Source organism: Strix uralensis, chromosome 2, assembly GCF_047716275.1.
Source record: "Strix uralensis isolate ZFMK-TIS-50842 chromosome 2, bStrUra1, whole genome shotgun sequence".
Lineage (NCBI taxonomy): Eukaryota > Metazoa > Chordata > Aves > Strigiformes > Strigidae > Strix > Strix uralensis.
Window position 1 is genome coordinate 117040865 of NC_133973.1, and position 21523 is coordinate 117062387.

Below are 21523 nucleotides of genomic sequence, written 5' to 3' on the forward strand. Positions count from 1 at the left end.
TGTTTTGAGCTGTAAAAGGTCATGTTCTCATCTCTCTATATATCTCATCTGGAGAGCTAAAAGTTTACTTTTCGTGAAAGCTGGGATGATCACAAAATCAGATGATTCCAGGAGCAGGGGATTTCATCAGGGGAAAAAAGTATCTGGAAAACTAGCAACTCCAGAAATAGCTTGAGAAGCAGAGGAGAGTGTGTGCAGTAAGGGGCTGGTGATGGATCCCATGTCATGCTCGCCTGCCTGCATGTGGAAGATGAGTACCTGCACTTGCCCTCCCCAGCCTGGCATCCAGCAGTGCTGGGCTGGACTCCAGCCCAGCTGCGATGTGAGCAAGCCTTGGTTCGGGAAGGGAGAGAGGCTCCCTGGCACTCTCACATAACAAAAGGCAGGATTTAACACTAAATTTACATGAATTTGGAGAGGTGAGAGGGGCAGCTCATGTGCCAAAACAAACATGGACATGTGGAGACACCTGCCCAGCAGACTTAATCATGTTAACATGTAAGATTTACACAAAGAAAACAAACAGTTTTTCTACAGGTTTGTGTTCAAAAGTGGCATTGAGTTCAGCTGCAGAGATTTTTGTGTCTTTAAATAAGTTTGCAACTATATTTTGGCTCATAAAGGGCCGAATCTTCAAGTCCACATTCACTTTTCACTCTGTGTAACCTCTCATTGAAGTCAGCAGGAGTTCAGGTGGAGTAAAGCCTGATTAGGGACCAAAGCAAACTTTACTTTGGAAGCCCATGTCACTTCATTGCTCCACTGGCCAACTAATGGAGAGCAAGCAAAACTGTGCAGCACCCTCTTTGCGACAGTAGATTTCCTGTTTCAGAGGGTTTCTCTGTCTTGGAATTGTCAGAGAGCTCCCTTTGAAAGTAGCTTTTTAGTTGTTTTTCTGTTCTGTTCTCAATCTATTGGTGGCTGAGATTAGAAAATTATTTGATACTGAAGAACTGTGTAACTTTCACAGTTTATGTACTTCACAAGAAGCTGAAGGGCCTGTCTGAGGTGCTGCAGAAAAGTGCCTGCATCACTGAAGTACTGGGAGGAATTTCTTCAAATTATTCAGAAATCTGGGAGGCAGTGTTTTGTCTTTAACAAAGGTGAAGGGAAGTGACTACAGAACTAGTGAGGTATAGCTGTGAAGGACAAGGAAGCACTGTGGTTTGCTTTTGTGCAGCATTTTTCAGTATGCCTTTTTGCTCTTGCTTTCAGACCCCCACTGATGATAGCTAGCCACCTCTTTCTTTCATCTCCATTTCATAAAACAAATACTGTTTTTCACTGTACCTAAAACAGCAGTTCCCCACAGTCTCTCCACTGTCTACATCCAACAAGGAGACATGCTGGTGGAGATTCTTTCATTTAAGTGCTTCTCACCAAATCTAAACTCTGTTGCTTTAGTGAAACATGCATGACCAGCTCTCACCCTGAAAGCAAGATGTCTTACTTATCTTAGCCTCAGTTTTATTTGGTGGATGAGGACAGATGCCTATCTCATTTCAATTGGTGAACTGACACAGGTACCCGTGGAGACTTGCCCACTCCACAGGTCCCTGGGGAGGAGCAAGAGGAGAATGTGGGAAACCTGACTCAGGCTTGTGGCTATGCATGGAGCCGAGACTGGCAGAGCCCTCAGCCTCACACTGGCTGAAGCAGAAATGGTAAAACAGACTTAACTTTTCTCTTAACAAACCCATGAATGAGCTGAGGACCTGATCTCATGGTTCCCGAGGAAGAGGCAAGCTTTTTCATTAAGATCAAGAGGAACGAGGCTTGGGCTCATTATATTTCAAAGCACTTTGTCTCTTTATTGATGCATTTCAAATTACGTCTACTTGAATAGGGAGACCGTGCCAGTAAGGCCTCTTCCTATCAGCAGGTACAATGAATCTTATTTGAAACACTCAGTCTTGTGTTTTCAACTGGTTAAACAGCATTGGATGTTTGGAGCCAAATTCTTGTTTCATGAATGTGTTGACTTCAGCGTATTTACTCAGGATACACATGATTGTGATCTGAATCCGGCCTGTCCAGTGCAGCTGAGGGTAAAATGAAATTGAAGAGGGGAGAGGTGTATTTTGGTTTTTGAGGTTGCAGAGTCTTTTTATCAATTTTTCCAGATGTTCTTCACACCATTTCTGGGAAGCAAAGGCAAGATTTCTCAACCAGCATACACAACAAAGTGACTGGCATATTTACGATTTTTCCTTGCAGCTTTTCTAGTAAAAAGATATTACACTCCTTTTACTAGCAAAAAGCACATAAAGTGATATCAGTGGGTTTTTTTAAATTCTTTGATTCCATATGGTAAACATTCATGTATGGTAGGTGGAAAATGCCTAATTTTGTTTTATTTTACACTTGTCCCTTTCTCTCTCCCTCCTGTGCCATATCAGTAAGAAATCATAACATTATTTTTTCATTTTAATATGTACTGTTAATTTCCGGCATTTCTAACCCCTATGTGTGAGGCACTTGAAATTACTAGGTTTGATTCTGTTCCGAGTTAAGCAGTGGGGAGGCCGTGGGGCAGAGATAGGAAGGAGCAGAGGGCAGAGAGGATTTCAGAAGCTGGGCAGAGGGAGTTATGCTCCCGCTGGCACTGGAGACCCAAGTGCCCAGCTGGTAGTGCAAACTAGTTGGAGCTGACATGTCCCTTCTCCAGAGCAATTAATTATTTCACATCCTGATTGTGCCTATCACATAACCTTGAGGGAGATCTAGTGCACAAATAGGGTTAAAACCTGGTGACCTGGAGAAGGATTTAGAGCTGTGATCAAATGTGCTAGCAAAGTCAAAGTTGACGGAGGTACAGTATAAGCACAAAGGCCAAAATGAAGTTGTAAATTGAAAGGAAAGATTAGAAACAAGGAGAACATAACAAGATGGGAGTTAAAACTGATTAAGGGGCCAATCTCTCTGATGCCTAATCCTGAGTTACTGGGTTGGGCACCGGGGATCTCCACAGGGGAGAGAAGAAATCTTCCCTCCAGGCTGCACAGCAGGAGAACTGCTCCATAACAACTATTCCAGCCTAATGGCTTCAGCAGTCTGCCTCAGCCTCGGCTCCTCTGCTGGCTAACCTGGTCTTGGAAGAGGCACGACAGCCTGCATTCACGTCTCTGATTCATGGCAAATAATAAAGTACTAAGTTATGTGTAGCAAGTACAAGAAAACTAAAGTTGTACTCGATAGTAATTTTTTAGTGGGCAGTTACAAAATACTTAAGAGCTTAAAGAAAAGCAATTTGGCTTTTTGCAGATCAACCAAATGTCCAGGGCTTTGCTCTAAATTGTATCCAGACACTTTCAAAGTTCATCAGTTTTTGTTGTTGCCTTGAGCTGTTCTTTAGCTTTTTTTCCTCTAAAGAAAGGAAGAAAAAACCTGATAGGAGAAGGAGTTTCAAGTTTTTGAACACAGAAGTAATTTCGACTTCAGTCAAGCTATGTAAGTGGACTTCTTTAAATCAGAAGGTTTAGATTTAATTAAAAAAACAAACAAACAAAACCAACAAACAAAAACCACCTTTCTGTACAGACCAAGCATGGAAAACTTCAATGTCCAAGGTGACTAGACTAGTTCTGAAAAAAATGAGTGAGTAGGAAAGGAATGTTACAATAGCAACTATCTTGCCACCTTATCTGTAGAGAATATGACCAAGCACCAGCTAGAGTAAGTGCAAAGTGAGGCACTTACGGACAAGAAGTAAACAGCACTGATACCAAAAGGAGGATAGCTGAAAAGCAGCAAGCCACAGTTAGCCTTTTCTTCTTCTCAGCTGTTTAAATTGAGTCAATTCCCACATTTTGGAAAGGCTGAAGGCAATACTAGCCAGGTTCAACTTTGCGTTAAGTCAGTTGGCTTTGGGACAGCTGACAATGATGCCTGACCCCCACCCCATATAATGAAATACATAAACACATTAATGTTTGCAGTGCTTAGAAATGGAAGGCAATCTAAGCAGACAGATCTCATTTTCTTAGGGTTGTTGCTTTTCAGAGAGGCATGTCATGTTTAGTGTCTGCTTTTTTTAGAAGTTATTTTTAAAAGATGCTTGGTAATACTGTCTTCTGTTCAAATAAGTAGTCTGGAAAGAAGTTTAGGAATAACAGCCTCAAAAATGAAGGCTAGAGTGGATTGTCCATGTGATTTTAGGAGTCAAAGGAGGAATCTGTTTGGCTTTTGTGCCTTAGGACATTGTTAACGACAAAAGAAAATGTAAATCATCCTTGCTTGTCATCAGAAGGAATAGCTTTGTCCTGTTTTTAGCCATAGAACCTTAAGGACCAACTTGAAGAGGATTTTGTGGACTTAAGAGTAGAGATTTTGGTCCCAGAACTCTACATCCAGTCTGGGTGCTGCACATGGGGGTTGGCCGAAACTCGCAACATGCCTTGCCTCTGCTGTTGTAGGGTGGTTCTGCTACTGGCACAAGGTGATGTGGCAACATGGGTAGACTTGCATGCACCTGACATGGGGCCTGCTGCCACATGCTGGCTGCAGGCTCTCGTGCATTCAAACCTCCGAGATGTGATGGGAAAGGAAAGCTGCTGTTTTGGTGAAGTAGCATGCTACCAGGCCAAATCACAAGCTGTTAACAACAGTGTTTTTCCAGGGTAAGGGTCGTGGATCCATGGGATTTTGTTGATGTGGCTGCAGGGCTGGCTTAAGAGTTTTACAGGCCATTCGTTACCAGCTGTGGCCATACTGGCCCATCTTTGCCCTGTCTCAGTTGGATCAGCTCAACTGTTTGTGAGTCCATGTGATAAATGAGCTGAAGGAAATGGGATGATGTGGGGAGCACTGTCAAGTTCTGACCTACTGGTAAGGGCAGGAACCACTTTAGCTATCAGTCACCACATCCATGGAACTGCTGCCGAAGTCGTGTGACACTCAACTTTTTCACATCCAGGTGGTATAAGAGACTTGTAGCTGCCTGTGAGCTGAGCTCTGTACTGCATGTTGCAAGCCTGGAAAGCTCACCACTACATGACTGCTTTAAGTATGCTCCAAGTCAGTCTTGCAAGGCCACACATCCAGGTATATTTAGTGTTTAGCAGACAAACACTTGGCTGGATAATGTCAAATGCAACTGCTGGAGGGAAATTCCTTAAACGGTTGCCTCCTATGTAGGGAAAGGGAGTTTCTCCTCTGTGACTGTGACATGTACTTGGGAATCAGCTGAAAGGGAGCTACTGCATTAACAAGGCCTGGAGATGTTATACCATGGCAGGGCATAAGGTCTCTAGGTTCCCTGGAGAGTTGGCTGTTGCTGAACCCTCAGCAAGAACTTGGTACTCGCTGAAGCCTGGTTGTCTTGGTGCAGGAGTCACTTCTGATAGGTGACTTCTTGCACCTCTCAACCTGCAAGTGGCACAGGTCATATGTCTGTCTTCATTTCCCTGTGGTTTGTGCTTGGTGACCCTTTGGTCTTCTAGCCATGGTCTGGGTTTTTGTTGATGGCTTGCTGAGTATTTACAGAAAAATGCAAAAGGAGCATGGATTTGGATGTCTCTCTATTTCAGCTGGATCCTGAGTGGTTAAGGAGCAGTGTGTGTAGACGCTGACTCTGCAAAGAAAATGCTGATTTTTGTTTTACTGTTTATATGCCTCAAATGCTTCCTTGTGAAATGCTCCAGAGATTTCCTTTGATGACACTGCAGCTTCATTATCAGTAATGCCTGTTTGCCTTTTAAATTAAAAAGACCTCCTACCCTGATTGACCTTATAGTAAAACATTCCTGCAATCCAGTGCTAGATAACCAAAAATAACATCTCCTCTTTGTGGACCAAAAGAGAGAAACCAGCAGAAGCCTACAGTTGCTAGTTTTGCTATTCTGTAGGAGGGTGATTCCTCTTTGCAATGTCTCCAAAGCCCAGAGGATGGAGGTATATTTGCTCACTCAGCCAGTCAGGCCTTTCTCCCACAGCCCTGGATTGTTCTGGGTATTTGACCATACAGAGTTTTGCTGAACCCTCAGCATTAGTGGTGTGCATTTGAGATGATTTGCATGCTTTAATTTTGAATTCCCAGTCTGTAAGAATGTTGTTTTCATGTTTTCCTTACACCAAGTCTGTGTTACTTGTCATCATTCTGCCCGCTGCATAACTAACAACTCCCTTATGTGAATTCAAGTAATGCACTAGAGTCTAAACAAAAAGAAAGCAAGTTAAACTGAGGTCTACGGCTGTGCTGGGGGAGTGCACTCAGCCAGCAGGGGATATCTGAGGAAGAAAAATAGGTGTTCTCTGGCCAATTACACAGATGTGGCCACAGACTCTGCCTGGATTATGGTTCTCACTCTTTGTCCACGAGGACCATGACTGATGCTGTAAGCCTTTAAATAGTGTTATGCTACATGAAAGGTGAGACATGGAACTTGCAAATAAATCACTGGGAATACTTGGTGTGTCCTAGCAGCCAGAGAGGGATCCGTGAGTCCCCTGTGCCAGGTCATGCTTGGGGAGAAGTCATAGTGCTCGAACCTCTGGTTCTTCTTTAGAAGAAACTTAACGGAGTTTGAGAACCAAGAGACTGAAATGAAAATCAACAATTTGCTTGTGAATTTGTTTGGTGATTAGGATTGATCAAAGCTGGAGAAGTCTGGTTCAGACCTTTTTTCTTGCTCTTCATATTTTATGTTGGTGTAACTTTCAGTGACTGAAATATTTCAACAAAGAAACAGCAAACTTTCATGTCAGTTACTGTTTGGAATGTGTGGAAGATATAAATTAAGTTTTAATTCTAAATTTTAAAAAGGAAAATAAAAGTATCCTCTTCTCCCCTCAAAATCTAATCCACAGCTAAGGTTGACAGGGACAGAAACTTCCTTGTGTTTAGCCACATCAGGTATTTTGTAAAAACTCCCCTCCCTCCCTCCTTGCTGTCGCAGTGTGAGGACAATATGCTGCAAGGCGTTTCTTCCAACAGGAGAGGAAGGCAGGCCAGCCAGGGCTTCTCAGGCAACGTGTTTAACAGAGTATGTGACAGCAGAAAGAGGCTGAACAAGGGTTTGTCTGCTGCTCTTTTGGAAAATGCATATGGGTAGGAGGGAGGCTGTGGAGTTATGGGCAGAATTCCAGCCTCGGCTTTGGAGGGTTTTCTTTTCTAAACCAAGCTGTACAATGATTTACCTGTTGCTAAATGCTGTGGCAGCACTGTAGGGTAGAAGAAATAGTGACGCTGCACCTGCAGGCAGTAGAGCGAGGGTGTTCATAGCTATTTAGATGACAGGAAAAACAGCTTCATGCTTTCTTGTCCCCTGGGCTTACCCACCATGTACATATCTTTTTTGCCTTCTGGTCTTACCCATGGGTGCTGAGTATCTTGCACTGAAGAGCCATGCCTCTGCCACAGGTTCTTCATGTGTTTTTAAGGCAGAGGGATAGCAGCTGGGACATGTGCGTCTGTGTTTTATTTGCATCATCTTTAGCAGCCCTGGTAAGGCTTCACTAGTAGCTGATTTCTTTCTTCTAGTAAGTGGAAAAACAGAAACAAAACCAAATAATTTCATATATTTGTATCTCACCGAATTCTGAATAATCCAGAAGGGTAGCAAGTTAAAACCAATGGCAACTAAGTGTCTTTGCCCATTTGGTGTGCCTGTGCTCTCTGTCTCTGCTAGTAAATCATAACAAAACACAAACTCATTTCTTAAGGGTTCAGTTCTTGTAAGAGAAGGGGGGCCCTGAGTTACTATTTTTTTTAAACTGGGCTATGTGTGTGTTTTCTCAGGGAAGATCCAATTTTAAGAGACACCTGCATCCACTTTAACCTTCCCTTCTTTGTGAGACCTGCTTTTGCCACCAGCCAATTAGTGGACTCAGGAGGACATTCTGGGTCAAGCTATACCAAGTACTGCAAATCCTTATTAATGCTAATTAGTGCTCAGTAGGTTAATTGGTGGTGCAGCTCATCTTTTTTTAATTACTTGAGCAAATGAGCTAGTGGGACCTTGTGGTCAGCTTTGAATTATTCTGTTTGTTTTGATGCACCTCATTTGAATGTGTAAAGCCAGATGTTTGTTGCCTAAATTTAAGGGCTGTTTGCTTTTGTGAGGGATGAGAAGAAAACACATAAAAATAAAATTTAAGGTCTCTGTTGACACCTTAGAGCAATTCAGATACAAAAATGGAAGAGTCGTTTTGTTCATGGAATGGAAAATACTGTTATGAAATAACATGTTGCCTTTAGTTTACCTTTTGGTTTGTCATTCACTTAATGAGTTTGTGTAATGTTGTTAGCACAGACTTCCACGGAGGCAGAAATCATCTTGACCCTCTTAGGAAACCATTGCAAAGGTATTCCTGGCCCAAGGTATTCTTCATTATTGATAGCAACTGGGTCTGATTTTAGATGACTTGAGTAATGACTTCTAATAATTTTTTCATAGTAACACTCATAACTAGGACTTTTTGTTCTAATCTGCTATTTGTTTTGTTTAGTTCAAAGTATTTTGTCTGTATCCTCTATCCTTCATATGATTACAGGTAGATGATGTCTCTCCCTTACCCCTTCTGAGGTCACTAACCGACTCAAGCATATTTCACTGTCGCTTTCCAGGTCACTGACTCCCATAAGGATGTCTGGGTTTGATTTCTTCCATTCTGACACCATTTTTGAGGTCCTGAGTAGGAACACAGCTATATCCAATATATGATCTTAAGATGCCATCCTCAGACTGTGGGAGGACTTAGGCACTGGCTTTGAGTCACTGGAAAGCAGAATTAACACTTATAATCATGGCTAATATTTGGGATTGATTTACAAGCAATATTTCTGTGAGCAAGGCCTAACCTGGTACCTGCGAGTCTGATGTCATCATTAGTTTTGCATCAAAGTGTGAGGGAGACTGGGAAGTCTTCACTTTGTTATCTGTTGATAGTGGACAAAAACCTTTTCTGAAAGCAGGGACTTGGTTGGTACGAGTGAAAACACTTCAGTCTAGTTAAGAAACCCACTTCATTTTTCTTTCCTTGCAGGGCTTATATTGGGAGATCTAGTATCTGTTAATAAATCAAATACTCATCCATTTCAGAAGAGCTGTGTTGCATTTACTCTGTGTATTAAGAGCTCATTTTAGGGCACTTGAGTGGTCTTGACTTGCAGTCTGTTTAATCATCTCTTGTACTTAAACCATGAATGCTCTAATTATTCCGTGAGTTTTTCTTTCTCTGCATAGATATGATCCAGTATAATTTCCCAAATGAGAAAATCAGATGTGACTTCAGTTTTGAAATTGTTGATTAAAGTTAGCAGTATCAAAGGCAGTCTAGCTTTGGCTTCCTTAGAGCTGTAATGTGTCACTGCTGTTCAGAAGTCCCGTGACAGCACACCTTCCTCCACACATTGCATGTAGAAGCCTGAGAAGCTGTTATTGGCCTGTAGCAGATACCATCCTGCACTTCATCTGTTGCTGTGTGGTAGACAGATGAAGAATTTGTTCCTCATGACTTTTGCTGATGTGGTTAATGCCATTCTCAGGGTAAGAATTTTGTGGTAGTCATTGCTTATTTGTCCCTCAGAACAAATATTATTGATCAGTTTAAGATTCCTTTTTTAAGCCATCTATCCAAAACCACCCTCCTGTTCTCCTGCTGAGATGGGAAAGACTCCACCTGTATGTTCTTTACCTGCAGAAGATAAACAAGTATTTTGCTTCTGTCATTCACAAGACAGCAGTAGATCCAGACAATGTTTTGCTACGCTTACCAGTCAACGGACTTACAAGCTACCCAGCAGTCCTCTGCAAGCAGCAGGAGGTTGCACAGTACAGCATCACTAGTTTGCACATGCAGCGGTAATGATTGATTCTGAAGGCTGTCAACTTTGTAAGTCTGTTAGAGAAATCTCATGTTTTGCTTCATGCCTGTCATCCCCTTACCTGGTGATTTCTTTGTAGTACATACTTTCTGTTATGCTACCTGCTTTGAGCAGTTGGAGATTTCTTTGTGTATGTACATGATTTTCTTACAACCTTTGGTTGGTCTTTGATCTTCATTTTTTTTAACCAGTTGGATCTTCCAAGATTTTTAGAAACTTCTGTGCTGTAACCCTGGGTTTAGTGGAAACCTGTGGTACTTTCTTCTTTGAACACATGCAGATCTCATGATCCAAGAGCTCTTAAAGATTGTTTGACACTCTCAGCTGGTATCTGTAGTTTTGCTTCCAAATCTGTTATCAACTTCTATTTTATATTGAAGGACTACTACTGACTGCAGGCAGGGAAAACAACCTGGCATATCTGTTGCAGGTGTGTTCTGTAGTGCCAAGGGAAAGAGGGGAAGAGACAAACTGTCTGAAAATGCTGACAGTTTGTAAAGATCTTAAGGAGGGGTCCATAGGCTGTATAAGTTTCTAGTTTAGATGTTTGAGTGTAGAGACCACAGGAAAAAGGAAGGATTCCTCCCTTTCTTTCATGGATATCTCGTTATGCACTGAACAGAGGGCTGAGCCTGGATATTACCCTAATGGACTATTAAGTGGAATATAAGCCTGCATGGCTGGATTACATGTTATAGGCATCTCAGAGGTTCTTTGGTTACTTTCTTGTTTGAAGTTAGCAAACTGCTTCAATGAAAGGGAGTTGTTTGTTTAAAGCTGTTGTAAGCTTGTTGACAGCAGCAGCTGTGCTTGCTGGGATTTCCATTCCATATACCAAATGTATGTGAATTTGTAATCTAATATAAGAAAGATATCAGCGTTGGCATTCAGATGTATATCCATGTTTGCAGTATAACCAGTGGAATTACTGCTTCTGAATAAAGATGTGAAAGAACAAGGAGACTGTGAAAATGGAAACGGTGTAAATGTGGTGCAAATGGGATAAAGACACTGCAGGAGCTGCACTAGCAAACAGATTCCTTCTGGGCACTGGGTCCATCTCAGTGTTAGGAACAAGGGTGAGATGATTAAAAAAACCCCAGTTGCAGAGGAACTTTGATCTAAAATAGACTAATATCTTTTTCAAAATAATCTGATATATAACAAGTATTTGAGACTCCAGTGCAATGAGATTTGGACACCTACATTATTTTAAAGCCCCGCTGAACTTAGTGGGACTTGTATATGTAATTAAGTGCCTTGAAAGGTCAGGATCTTAGCCATCATTTGTTAATTTGGGGCATAAAGTTCTTGATGAAATGAGTTGTGTTTTTAATAAAAAACAGTGTGCAGTGTCTCTGATGATTTGTGTACATATGTTAAACCTATTGTAAGCATATTGTATTTTTCACCTTAAGTTTGTATTTTTACTTTCTGTAAACTCAGTAATAATTTTTCAGGCCTTTGACAGGAACTATGTAAACCAAAGGAGTTTTTAATCAAAAACTGGATAGGAAGTTTTCTTTCTGGTATGGGAGGTGAAAATGAGTGTTGTTTAGAAGACAGAATTAACTATGGGTCCTGCTTTTGGTTGCTTCAGGCTGTTTTGCAGGTGTGATAGAAGCCTTTTACCATGTGCTAAACCACAGTGTTTTGCTCCTTCTCTCTGAGGTGATGCATGTACATAATACTAAAGAGAGATCTCCTTTTTAATGTTCCGTATCACTTGATGTCAGACTTCTGGTATGGTTTGTAATAATTTATAGGCATCAGACATTCAGAAATCACAATGGTTGTAATATTAGGGATGGATTAACTAAATGTAAACTTATACAAAGTGGCCTTGGGAAGGAGGAGTTTTCATTATTAGAGGGTTCTCTTGATAATGTGCAGTTTAAAGAAAGAGAAGGTTCTTTTTCATGCTACAACCATCTTAAATACTGACAGAGTCAAAGGTGCCAAGTACTTTAAATACAGTTGACTTACCTTGAAATTATCTGGTTACTCATTGGTGTATTTCTTTTCTCTCCTTCAGCGTCAATGAACGTGATCATTTGTTAAAAAGGCTTGGCAGGAAAACTCCTCCAAGCCTCTTCCGTGCTCATTCTGTCCAGCAAAGTGTATCACGTAAGTAGTGGATCATGCATGCATGTGTGTTTCACAGCAGTCAGTCCCAGATGAGTGAAGCGAGGGGTGATTATTTTTTAATTAAATTGTAGGTAGAGATAATCTAGTGCAGAGGCTGAGTTGCCAAGCAAGACACATACATTTGGAAGTGGAATTAGTGTATTTGGCCCTAGGCAAGTGGAGCTCAAATGTGGATAATTCCCTAGGATCAATGAACAGGCCTAAATGACAAAATCCCAATATGCTGGTTCTCTAAATGTAAAATTCTGATAGTCTCAAGAATACTGTAAAATCAAAAACTCTGCAGGATAAAATAAATGTCATGATAGAGCCTAGCTTATATAGAACTGGTTTCTTTATGAAAAGTCATATTAGTTTGGTTACCTGAGAATACAGTGATATTTCAGGGATGCCACTTAAAGGTTCTGTGCGTTTCTGATGAGGAAAGCCATGGCGTGCAGAGCTGCCTCTCTCTTCTCCCTCTTTGTCCTCTGCTGGGAGAAGAGATGCAATATCACATCTTGCTACTGCTGCTCTTTGGAATAAATTGCATTTCTTGTTGGTGTAGAGGCCATCTGTTTATTCAGCTTCCTAGAGGAACATGTGACAGGCCTTGATCTGCTGGACCTGACATTTTTTTGTCAGCATTAGAAAGGCTTCCACATCATTAAAAATAAAAACATCTCTGTAGGCCAGATACACTGAAGGACCATGCTGTCTCAAGGGACCACAGAGTCTAGTCAACCCCTTCTAGTGGTAAACCCTTGTAGTCTCTCTTGTGATTAAACTGGTAGTCAAAATATGCTCATCTTACTAAAGAAAATAGCCCCCAAGCATGCAGTACTGCTGTGCATAGGGCAGGGAGCAGGCACTCAGGATTTGGTTTCGTATTGCCATTGCAGTGAGAAGTGACGCCCCTGACTTTAAGAATCCCAGGGAAGTCGCATCTCTTTGGCTGTGGTGTATTCTATAGCAGAACTGTTGTGGTTCAGGCCATGGAGGCAGGGCTGGGATTTGAGAATCCAAATGCCTGACGTATTCCTCTTTTCCACAGGGAATTTGAGTAGGAGGAGTGGAACAGTGACAGATATGCTAGTCTTTGTCCTTCATAGAGCCATTGTAAAGACATCACTGTTGAGGGATGTAGGGTCTTTAGTGACCAATCCCATTGCTCCTGGGAAAAGAGGCCAGTCCACAGAGCAGCCCTGGGGACCACATGCTCCTGCCAGGATTTAATACTTTGTGTCAAGGAGCCAGGGATTCTGACGGCAGCACAGCTTTAGGCATGCAAACACACTCTTTGAGGAGATTCCAGAGGTGATGATTGGCAGAAGAAGTCTGTAAAATGCATAAATAAATTACTGTCGAAGTAGTCTGCTGTAGAGACTTAACACAGTGCAGGAGAGAGATGCACCACTGGTGACTACTCAGACTCAATATATCCTTTTAGTCTGGTAGAACACATCATCAGGTTATTAGCAGGTGAATAGCTACTGGGAAAGAAAAATGAGATATCAAAATAAACACTAATTTGGATAACCAGCTTCCCTATAAATGCAAATTATTAAGTGCTAAATGTCAGAACAGGTTACAATCAGCTGTCTGTTTTTCACATGAACGTAAATTTTGATTGTGAAGCTGTTAGGATGGAAAGACACTTTTTATGACTCTTTAAAACTTCTGTCATCTCTTGTCAACTGTTATTTTCCAGTGTTGCATAGCTGCTAGGCCATGTGAAATCCAGGGAACATATGTGCTGTTTTCACAACTCTAAATTGTACAACTGTTTACTAAATGCTAGAAATCTTCAAAGCAAAGAGCTGATGAATAGGGCAGTAGCCTTGACATGCCGGGCCAATATCTTAAATCACACTACGAGCGCTCAGTTTGAAGTCTTGAACTGTTCATGTGTTTCCACCAGGCTCCAAGTTCCCAGTCTGTGAAGGCCGCTTCTTCCAAAAATTGCATATGTGACTTCAACTCGGAATCTGACACTCGCATATAAAGCAGGAGAAGGGTTTGTTTAGTTAGAACTGAAAAAGGCTTAAGCAAATCAATTGCCTTGGTCCCAGCAAGGAAGGGAAATGGGATTAAATTTCCTAGCACATATTGTAAAGATGCAGTACTGGTTTGAGAGTCACTGTATTTTTGACAACTGTTTCCAAATTTTTTGATAGGAAACAATGCCTGAATAGCTTTGTTTCCAATCACATGGAAAGGAGAAAAATCTCATGGGGTGTTTCAGGGTACTACTAGTGGTCTGTGGTGGGAGGAAAAACATGACTGAGGTAAGTCTGCAGAGCCCTGTATCGAAAGGCGGAAGCTCACTCTGTTTCCTTAGCTCTCTGTTGGTGAGCCAGCCCCTCTCCAAAGCATTTGCACAGCACAAGACCTTCAAGCAGGATGCATGGCTGGGGTGCTCCCATACAGCACTATGCTCTGACAGATCCAGCCCCCAAAGTGGGGGACAGAGCCACACAGCCAGTACTATGTCAGTGCCATACAGGAGTGCCAGCCAGAATTAATCTCTTAAACATCTCCTCCCCATAAAGAAACTGGCTCAGAGTAGTAGTGGCCTGGGAGAGTAGCCCCTGTCCATCTGGAAGGGTATGCCCTTAAAGTGTGCAAGACCTTCATGGCTGTTTTTCTTGGATTAGGTGATCTTCAAGGTCTTTTCCAACCTAGATGATTCTGTGATTCTTGTTCTGGCTTTGTGTTCCTGAATCATGTAGAGCTGTCAGAAGCATGAAATCTATTAACTGTACTGTCAAAGATCATGTGGTTTCTTCCTACCAGTGTAACTTCTGGGAAGCTTTATGAAAACTTTAAAAAAAAAAAAAAAGTGAAGTTCCTGTTGGATGGCACTGTCATGAGACTTTAGTGGAAGAGCTTTATATGGCTGTCAAGTCCACGTGCTAACATAGAACCATCTCAGTGGAATCTTGTAGGCAGTGGTGATGGTGCTGGCCTCTGGGCTTGGTGTAGCTCCTGGTGAAGGTGCCTGGTGAAATTGGGGATTGCCTGTTGCCATCTGCTTCTAAAGCCTCTTAACAGTGATCAGGAAGCGCCACCAGGCTCCTCTCAGACGCATCTTTGGACCCTTCCCTTTAGTGTGCTGTTGGGTTCACACAAGGGAAGGAGCAATAATGACTCCCAAAAGTTCTGCCTCTCAGAGGGTTTGCTGGCAGTGAGGTTTTCTCCAGGTGGGCTTTCTCCAAGTCTCCATCCAAGTTCATGTCTTTTTTTTGCTGTGACTTTGTGAAAGTAGCATGTCCTTTAGACAAGCTCTGTAGATAGATAAGATGGTTCTTGACCTCTCCTTTCTTACTGCATGGCTGCCCTGTATCACCTATGCCCCCAGAGCCTCCCAGCAGGATGGGAAGGGGGATGCTCCCCACTTGCTCAGGTACCTTCAGACCTGTCCATCTTTAAGGAAAGTCCCATACTATCCCTCTAGTGCAGTTTCCCTCCTGTAATTCAGAATACACTCTGTCAGTGTTTAGTTGTTGTTGTCTCAGCACGCTCTTAAAAACAGCTGAGTCCTGCTCTTAAGAACTGCTTTGGCAGAACTTCCTCTGAAATGTGAAGAGCTGTGCCTGAATGAGGATTGCTGCACTTGGCCCAAATTTCCTGTGCTAGCAAAGAAAATGCCTCTTCCTTTGACAGAATATGGGGATTGCATAGAGTAAATCTGAATGCAGAGCATGTGGTTTGCACCTTATTAATCAATGGAGAAAAAGCACCTGTCATCTGAGGTTTGTTTCACAGTATGGGGGCTGGCGAATAATAAATAATAATAATGTGTTCATGCTGAGGGCTCTAATCCCACCACTTAGTCTCTGCTAGCAGACACCTTCTTCCTCTCAGTTTTCTGCTGGTGCATTTTGATTTGAAAAACAACAGGGTAGCTACTTGAGATGCTTTTTAAACTCCATTTCCTCTTATCTTGCATGTGTTCGAAATATAATACACATTCTGTATTTTTTCCAAGCTACATATTTGTGGATGGTCAAGTGGAGTTAGTCTTTTAAAATCAACTTAAGAAAAAAGAAATAGGAATAATGAGTTTAGAATTGATGCTGTGGCAGCTAGCTCTGTTTTCTACATGCAAATACTGGTAGGTTAGTATCTGGGACGAAAAAGATGGGACCATTTGTCAGGAATTCCTCTTGGGTCCTTTAGAAAACACAGGCATAGTTTATCAGCAGAGAAATTAATGATTTCTGTAAGCATTAGTCAAAATGTTCAAGATTTAGAGCAGGTCTCGCTTTCCCAGGATAAGTAAAAGAGGGGTTACCAGAGAAGTCAAAGCTGAGTTAGCATTTACTGTTTAATTGGTAAATATGAACTGTGACATCATAGCAAATCTCCTTAAAAACTGTGCAGAACCAGACCTTTGGCCTGAGAGAGAATTTGGCTGGCCCAGTGATACCCTAATATTGATTTTTGTTATGTCAGAGAGATTTTTGGTATCTAAGAAGCAACATTTCTGAAAAGATTTTTTTTTTTAAAAAAAGCTTCTCCCATCCCCCCAAATCCTAAAACTTAATTTTGAATTGGATTTGAATCTGGGCATTTTTCTCCAAAGGCAAACAACATGATGGTAAAATGCATTTTATACTTCAGACTGTGCTAAACCATAATACCACTGCATATATGAGATAGTGAAATGCTGCAGAAGGCAGGGTTTCTGACAGGCTTCCAGTGAGAAGTGCCCTCTTGTTGGTTGGGCTAAACAAACCCCAGGACAGACAGTTCAGGTGAATCAGAGGAGAGTGCAAGGAGTAAGAGGCCTCTCAAATAAATCCCTGAAGTGACTAAAACTGTACGCAGTCCTTCCATGAGCAGATTTTCTGGAATTAAAAAAGTGCTCTGGACGCTTTCTGATCCTGGTCTTGGAAGTTGTTGCATGTGAGTGGGCTGTCGAGCTTGCATGGTGTTAACTGTCTGTGTTCGAGACACATGCATGGAGACAGTTTCTCTAATCCAGCATTGCACAGACCAGAATAGTCATTGCAGTGAACAGAAAAAGAGTGTGTTAAATTGGAAACCTAATGGGAGCCTAGATTCTGATCTACTAATAGAATATCAAAGCTTTAAAAAAACCCAACAGGATGCTTTTAAAATTCAGTAGGTTGCTTGATAATATCTGGTACGAGTGAAACTTTAGATTTGATGAGAACGTGAATCTCCTCTTAACAAATGAGCCCCACTGACAGATATTCAAAAGTGCACCTTTCCTCCGTTAATAGAAAGTCTCTGAGTACAAAGGTCCTTCCTTCTGCGACAGCCATGAGTGGGTTGTGCCCAGAAAGCCCCAAAGAAATGTGCTTCTTCCTTGGGCTGCTGCAGGACAGCTGAACAATGAGGGCCTTGTTCCCAAGGCAGGCTCATAGGTGTGGTTTTAAAACTGGAGTTGGGGGAAAAGTTCAAACTCCCGAAAAGTTCCCTAGTAACTGGCAGATGGAAACTTTCATTGTTTTTGGATGGGGTCTGAAAATAGTGGAAATATAGAGCTGCTTAGGGAGTGCGGATGGGACTCGAGCATTCACAGTGTTTTGACTCCACAAGGCACAGTCAACTGCCTGAACAGCTTGAAGCTCAATTTTAATTGTAATGTGAATAAAAAAACGTAATATGAACTCATCTTCCTGTATAGAAATCAACAGGAAAAGTATTAAATAAACTGCCAAATGCTGAACTTCAACTAAGTAGGGCAGTGTGCAAATACAGGGGTCACTGCCTTTCCCATGAGGTACACACAAAGCCCTCATTGCTGGTATTTCAGGATGGATCAAGAACACGAGCATGTAAGGATCCCCCCTGGTATTCTTAACCATTTGATCATCTTAGCCTGATATTTTTTGCTGTGTTAAGGTGTTTTCTACTGGTGTGAGAATGGTGAACATATTTTCTTTGATTGCATTTTGCATTGGCTTTGCAGAGTGCTTTGGCTGCCTGGCTGTTTATAGGTCCGTGCTAGCACTGGAAATAAGCAGGTCCTGGGAACATACCTGGGATTATTGGGCTCCACACACTCGTGTGGTCAGTGCTTGATTTGCAGTAGTTATGGCAGTTGAAGAATCTACTGTGCTGAGTGATCTTACTGGGTAAGTAAATATAGCAAAGCCACCTTGTTGCAGACCAGTTTATGGGGCATGGGCTTCAGTCTTCTAGGGCTTAAGCTTGTGGTCTTTGACCAAGTTGACTTTCCACTGAGAATTTAGTCAAAAAAAGCTAACAGTATGCTGGCACTTAGCATGGAAACAAACCCACTGGCAGTATTTATTTGTGAATCTACCCTTTTTTAAATGAAAGTCTGTTTTGTAAATCATATTGCTTTTGCAATTATCCAGCATGCACATACTTTTTTCCAAAAGACTGTTTGCATTTTGTGAATGTATTCTGTGAACCTTCAGCTAGAGGCAGGAAAAAACAGCCTGTACCTCTGTAGCTGTATGTATATTGGCATGGAATTGCTCAGGGAAAATAAAATGGGATGCTGGGATGATCAGTCATGTGATCAGATCAGAGTTCATACTGTCCTGCAGTCACTCCGAGAGGGAGATGTGACTGGAGTTGGTTCTGCATGATGGATTTCTGTTTGAATCCCCTCTATTTACTGGCAAAGATTTCCTTACATGCTTGTGATTTAGGTCAGCTAACCTGCAGATAGTGTGCTCTCCTGCTAAGGGAGTGTGTGTTCTGCCTCAAGAGCTCGAAGCTACAGTGAAGTCCCTGTGGCTTCAGAGGTGACACTTACCTGCATTCTGTGAGAGAGAAGACCTTCCACATTACAACTATTACAACAGTGGTCATCTCTAGTGTTGTGCGACTCTCTTCCCAGCAGCTTACAACTGTATAGGAGTTGCTGACCAACCTCCCTATGCAGGCATCAGCCAGAGGAAAAGATCTAGGAGTGCTTGAGCATCTGTGTTCGGCTCACGTGGTCCCAGTTTGGTTGTCAAGGTGAAGGTTTAACAAGTGTCACTCAGGCTATGGTTCACTTCTGGCCTTCTCCTGCCTACCAGCATCAGTCACCTGCTTCAAAGCAGGCTGCATTCAGGCCAATGGGGAGCAAGTTCAGTCTACAGCACCAAACTGCTTAGGGGCCCCACATGACCCCTGCCATAAGAGGGTGGTCAGCCCCATGTGCCTTTCTGTTACAGGGTCCCTCTGTGTTGTGCTCCAGCCTTACCTCACTTCAGTACTTGATCTAGCAGGGGGGAGTATACCTTGAGCCTTTTAAGGGAGGATCCTGGAAGACTTGGGCAGTAATTGGGACATCTGTCCTTATCTGATGCTATGTCTTCCAGCCTGGGGTGAATTTGGGGCAGGATTTCAGAATTCACAAGCTCCTGCTTCCAGAGCGGCTTGGGGGAGATGGAGAGTTGCTCATGGAGAGTTAGCCATGGTATAACTTGGATTCTCCTAGGCAGCGTTCACATCTCCCAATTCTTCCCTACTTTCCTACTACAAAGCACTATCTGGTTCTGTATAGCCTGTGGCTTTCCTATTTCTCTATTTTCGTAACTATGCTCATCTGCCCTTCTCCTTTCTGGTTTACCCATTTACACCTGAAAGTCACCTTTCCTTGGTGTCACAAAGTCTGTTGTCCTTTGGTATAGTTTTCCATTCAGAATTTTCTGTAGGGTCATGTCTGCTTTAAATATTGCTTGATGTTCACCATGTTGGCCTTTGTGACTGTTTTAACAGTAACATGGTGTTCTGCAAGTGATGTCAGAAATGTCACTTGCCTTGTCCACAATACTTTAAAAGAAATCAGACACATGGTTATTTTCATTTGAGTAACTGCTAGGGAGACCGAAGGATTGTGCTAGCTAGCAGGATTAATTTGTGCAAAATAGAGACCTCCAGAATATGTTTAAGTTTGTTCTAGTCAAGATATGGGTGACTGGCCAAGAGAATAGAGTTTTTTGGTGTGATTTGTCGGATACCACCTAGAAACTTGTAAAAAAAATTCCTGAATGGAGTTAAGAGGAAGATGTGACTCAGATCTAATTGTGGTCTAGACATTTTCATGTTCCTCCAGGGAAACTGCCGATACCAAGCAGACGATAGGGGAGTCGAGCCAAAATGCAAATCTCTACCTGTCTGTTAAGTCTTTAAGAAGCTCTGCCACTGTGGCAGTACATATGGTGTCCAAATCAATCTGTAGCTTATTAGTCAGGTTAACTCAGAGGGAAATGTTGACTGTGTACACTAACCTGGCCTGGGGAGCGGAGCAGTAAGACTGAGCTGGCAGCAGACATCCTTTCTGTGCCACGTGGGCAATGTAGTACACAGCTGTAAATGCCAGAAGCACAGCACAGAAATTAAGATTGTCGCGGTCTCAGTCAGATAACTTCAGTGATGCCTAGAACTGTTCCTAAAATCAGGCTGTGACCTTGACTCCAGTGATTTTTTTTTTCTTTCTTTGCTTTTTCAGATGGGTATGCATTTTCTCAAGAAGAACATGGTGTTGTTTCCCAGTCGCAAGTTGTTCGATCCTACGATACAACCAAAAGGAGAGCAGAAATAGAATAAACGGTTCTTCACTTGATGGGTGGTGGGAATAATGGGATTTGGATCAGTGCATCCACTGTTAACATGTTCTTGACTAGGGTTGGCAGCAGCAGCCAAAACACAAGAGAACTCATTTCTGTGGCCTTAGCCAACAAGTTTCTGTATTCTCCCTGCAAACCTTGAGTACATATTGTAGGGGGAAATCATTGTTTGAATTCAGTTGCAAAGCTCTGCCTAAAGTTTTGTTTATGTTGTTATGAAGCATTTGACTGTGTTGTGTGAGGTGTGAAATTAAAAACAATGTTTTACCACTATTTAAAACATCAGCATAAGGTTGTTCTGGGAGAAAAGCAGAAAATTTATGTTCCATGTGAAATCAGCCTTTGCTTAATTGGAACGGGGTGCTGAGATTGCCTGTTTTGTTACACACAGACCAAGTGCCCATGGCTGTATGCAAACCTTACTCCCTCAGATATTCGCTGTTTACTAATTTGGCTGAAATTTTTAAGAGACAATTTGGCATAAAACTTGATTGCAACACAATCTGTAGCTAAAAACGCTTATTTGCCTTCTTATGACAGAATAACACAAGATAGCAATGAATTACTGTTGAGGTTTGAACTCAGCTGGCAACCAGACGCCACGTGGCCGGCCGTTCACCTCCCCCTCCCCGGTGAAATAGGGGAGGGACAGAAAAAGAAGAGAATTCGTAGGTTGAATAAAAAGAAAGTAATAGATATAACAAGAGAACAACAGTAACAAGAGTGAATCCAAAAAGAAATGGGTGAAATGCAGCAGTGGCTTACCGAGCGCGGTGACCGCCCCCACAGCAACACAAACCCGGGCCGGACCCGAAATTGGCGCCTGCCCCCCTATATCCCTGGGCATGACATCACATGGTATGAAATACTCCAATGAAAGTTAACTCCATCCTGATCAAAACCAGGACAATTACATAGAATATATTACAGGATTTATTAGGGCTCTATCTTAGCTTTCTAAAACCCGATTAATAGCTTACAAAGCCAGGATGTGGAAGCTGGA

At 42.2% G+C, this 21523-nt stretch overlaps 1 protein-coding gene across 3 annotated transcripts in view; it reads left to right on the plus strand.

The window, feature by feature from the left end:
- The window catches only part of LOC141939716 (phospholipid-transporting ATPase IB-like), a 348121-nt gene extending 327316 nt beyond the window's left edge, over nucleotides 1-20805 (plus strand). For 2 of the 3 annotated variants that reach the window (XM_074860005.1, XM_074860006.1), the window contains 2 exons: nucleotides 11862-11953; nucleotides 20403-20805. In XM_074860005.1, coding sequence (XP_074716106.1) covers nucleotides 11862-11953; nucleotides 20403-20500 — 190 coding nt within the window. In that variant the 3' untranslated portion in view covers nucleotides 20501-20805. The remainder of the gene's footprint in view (nucleotides 1-11861; nucleotides 11954-20402) is intronic. The other variant, XR_012627704.1, reaches the window with a different exon arrangement.
- Nucleotides 20806-21523: the final 718 nt, after the last annotated feature.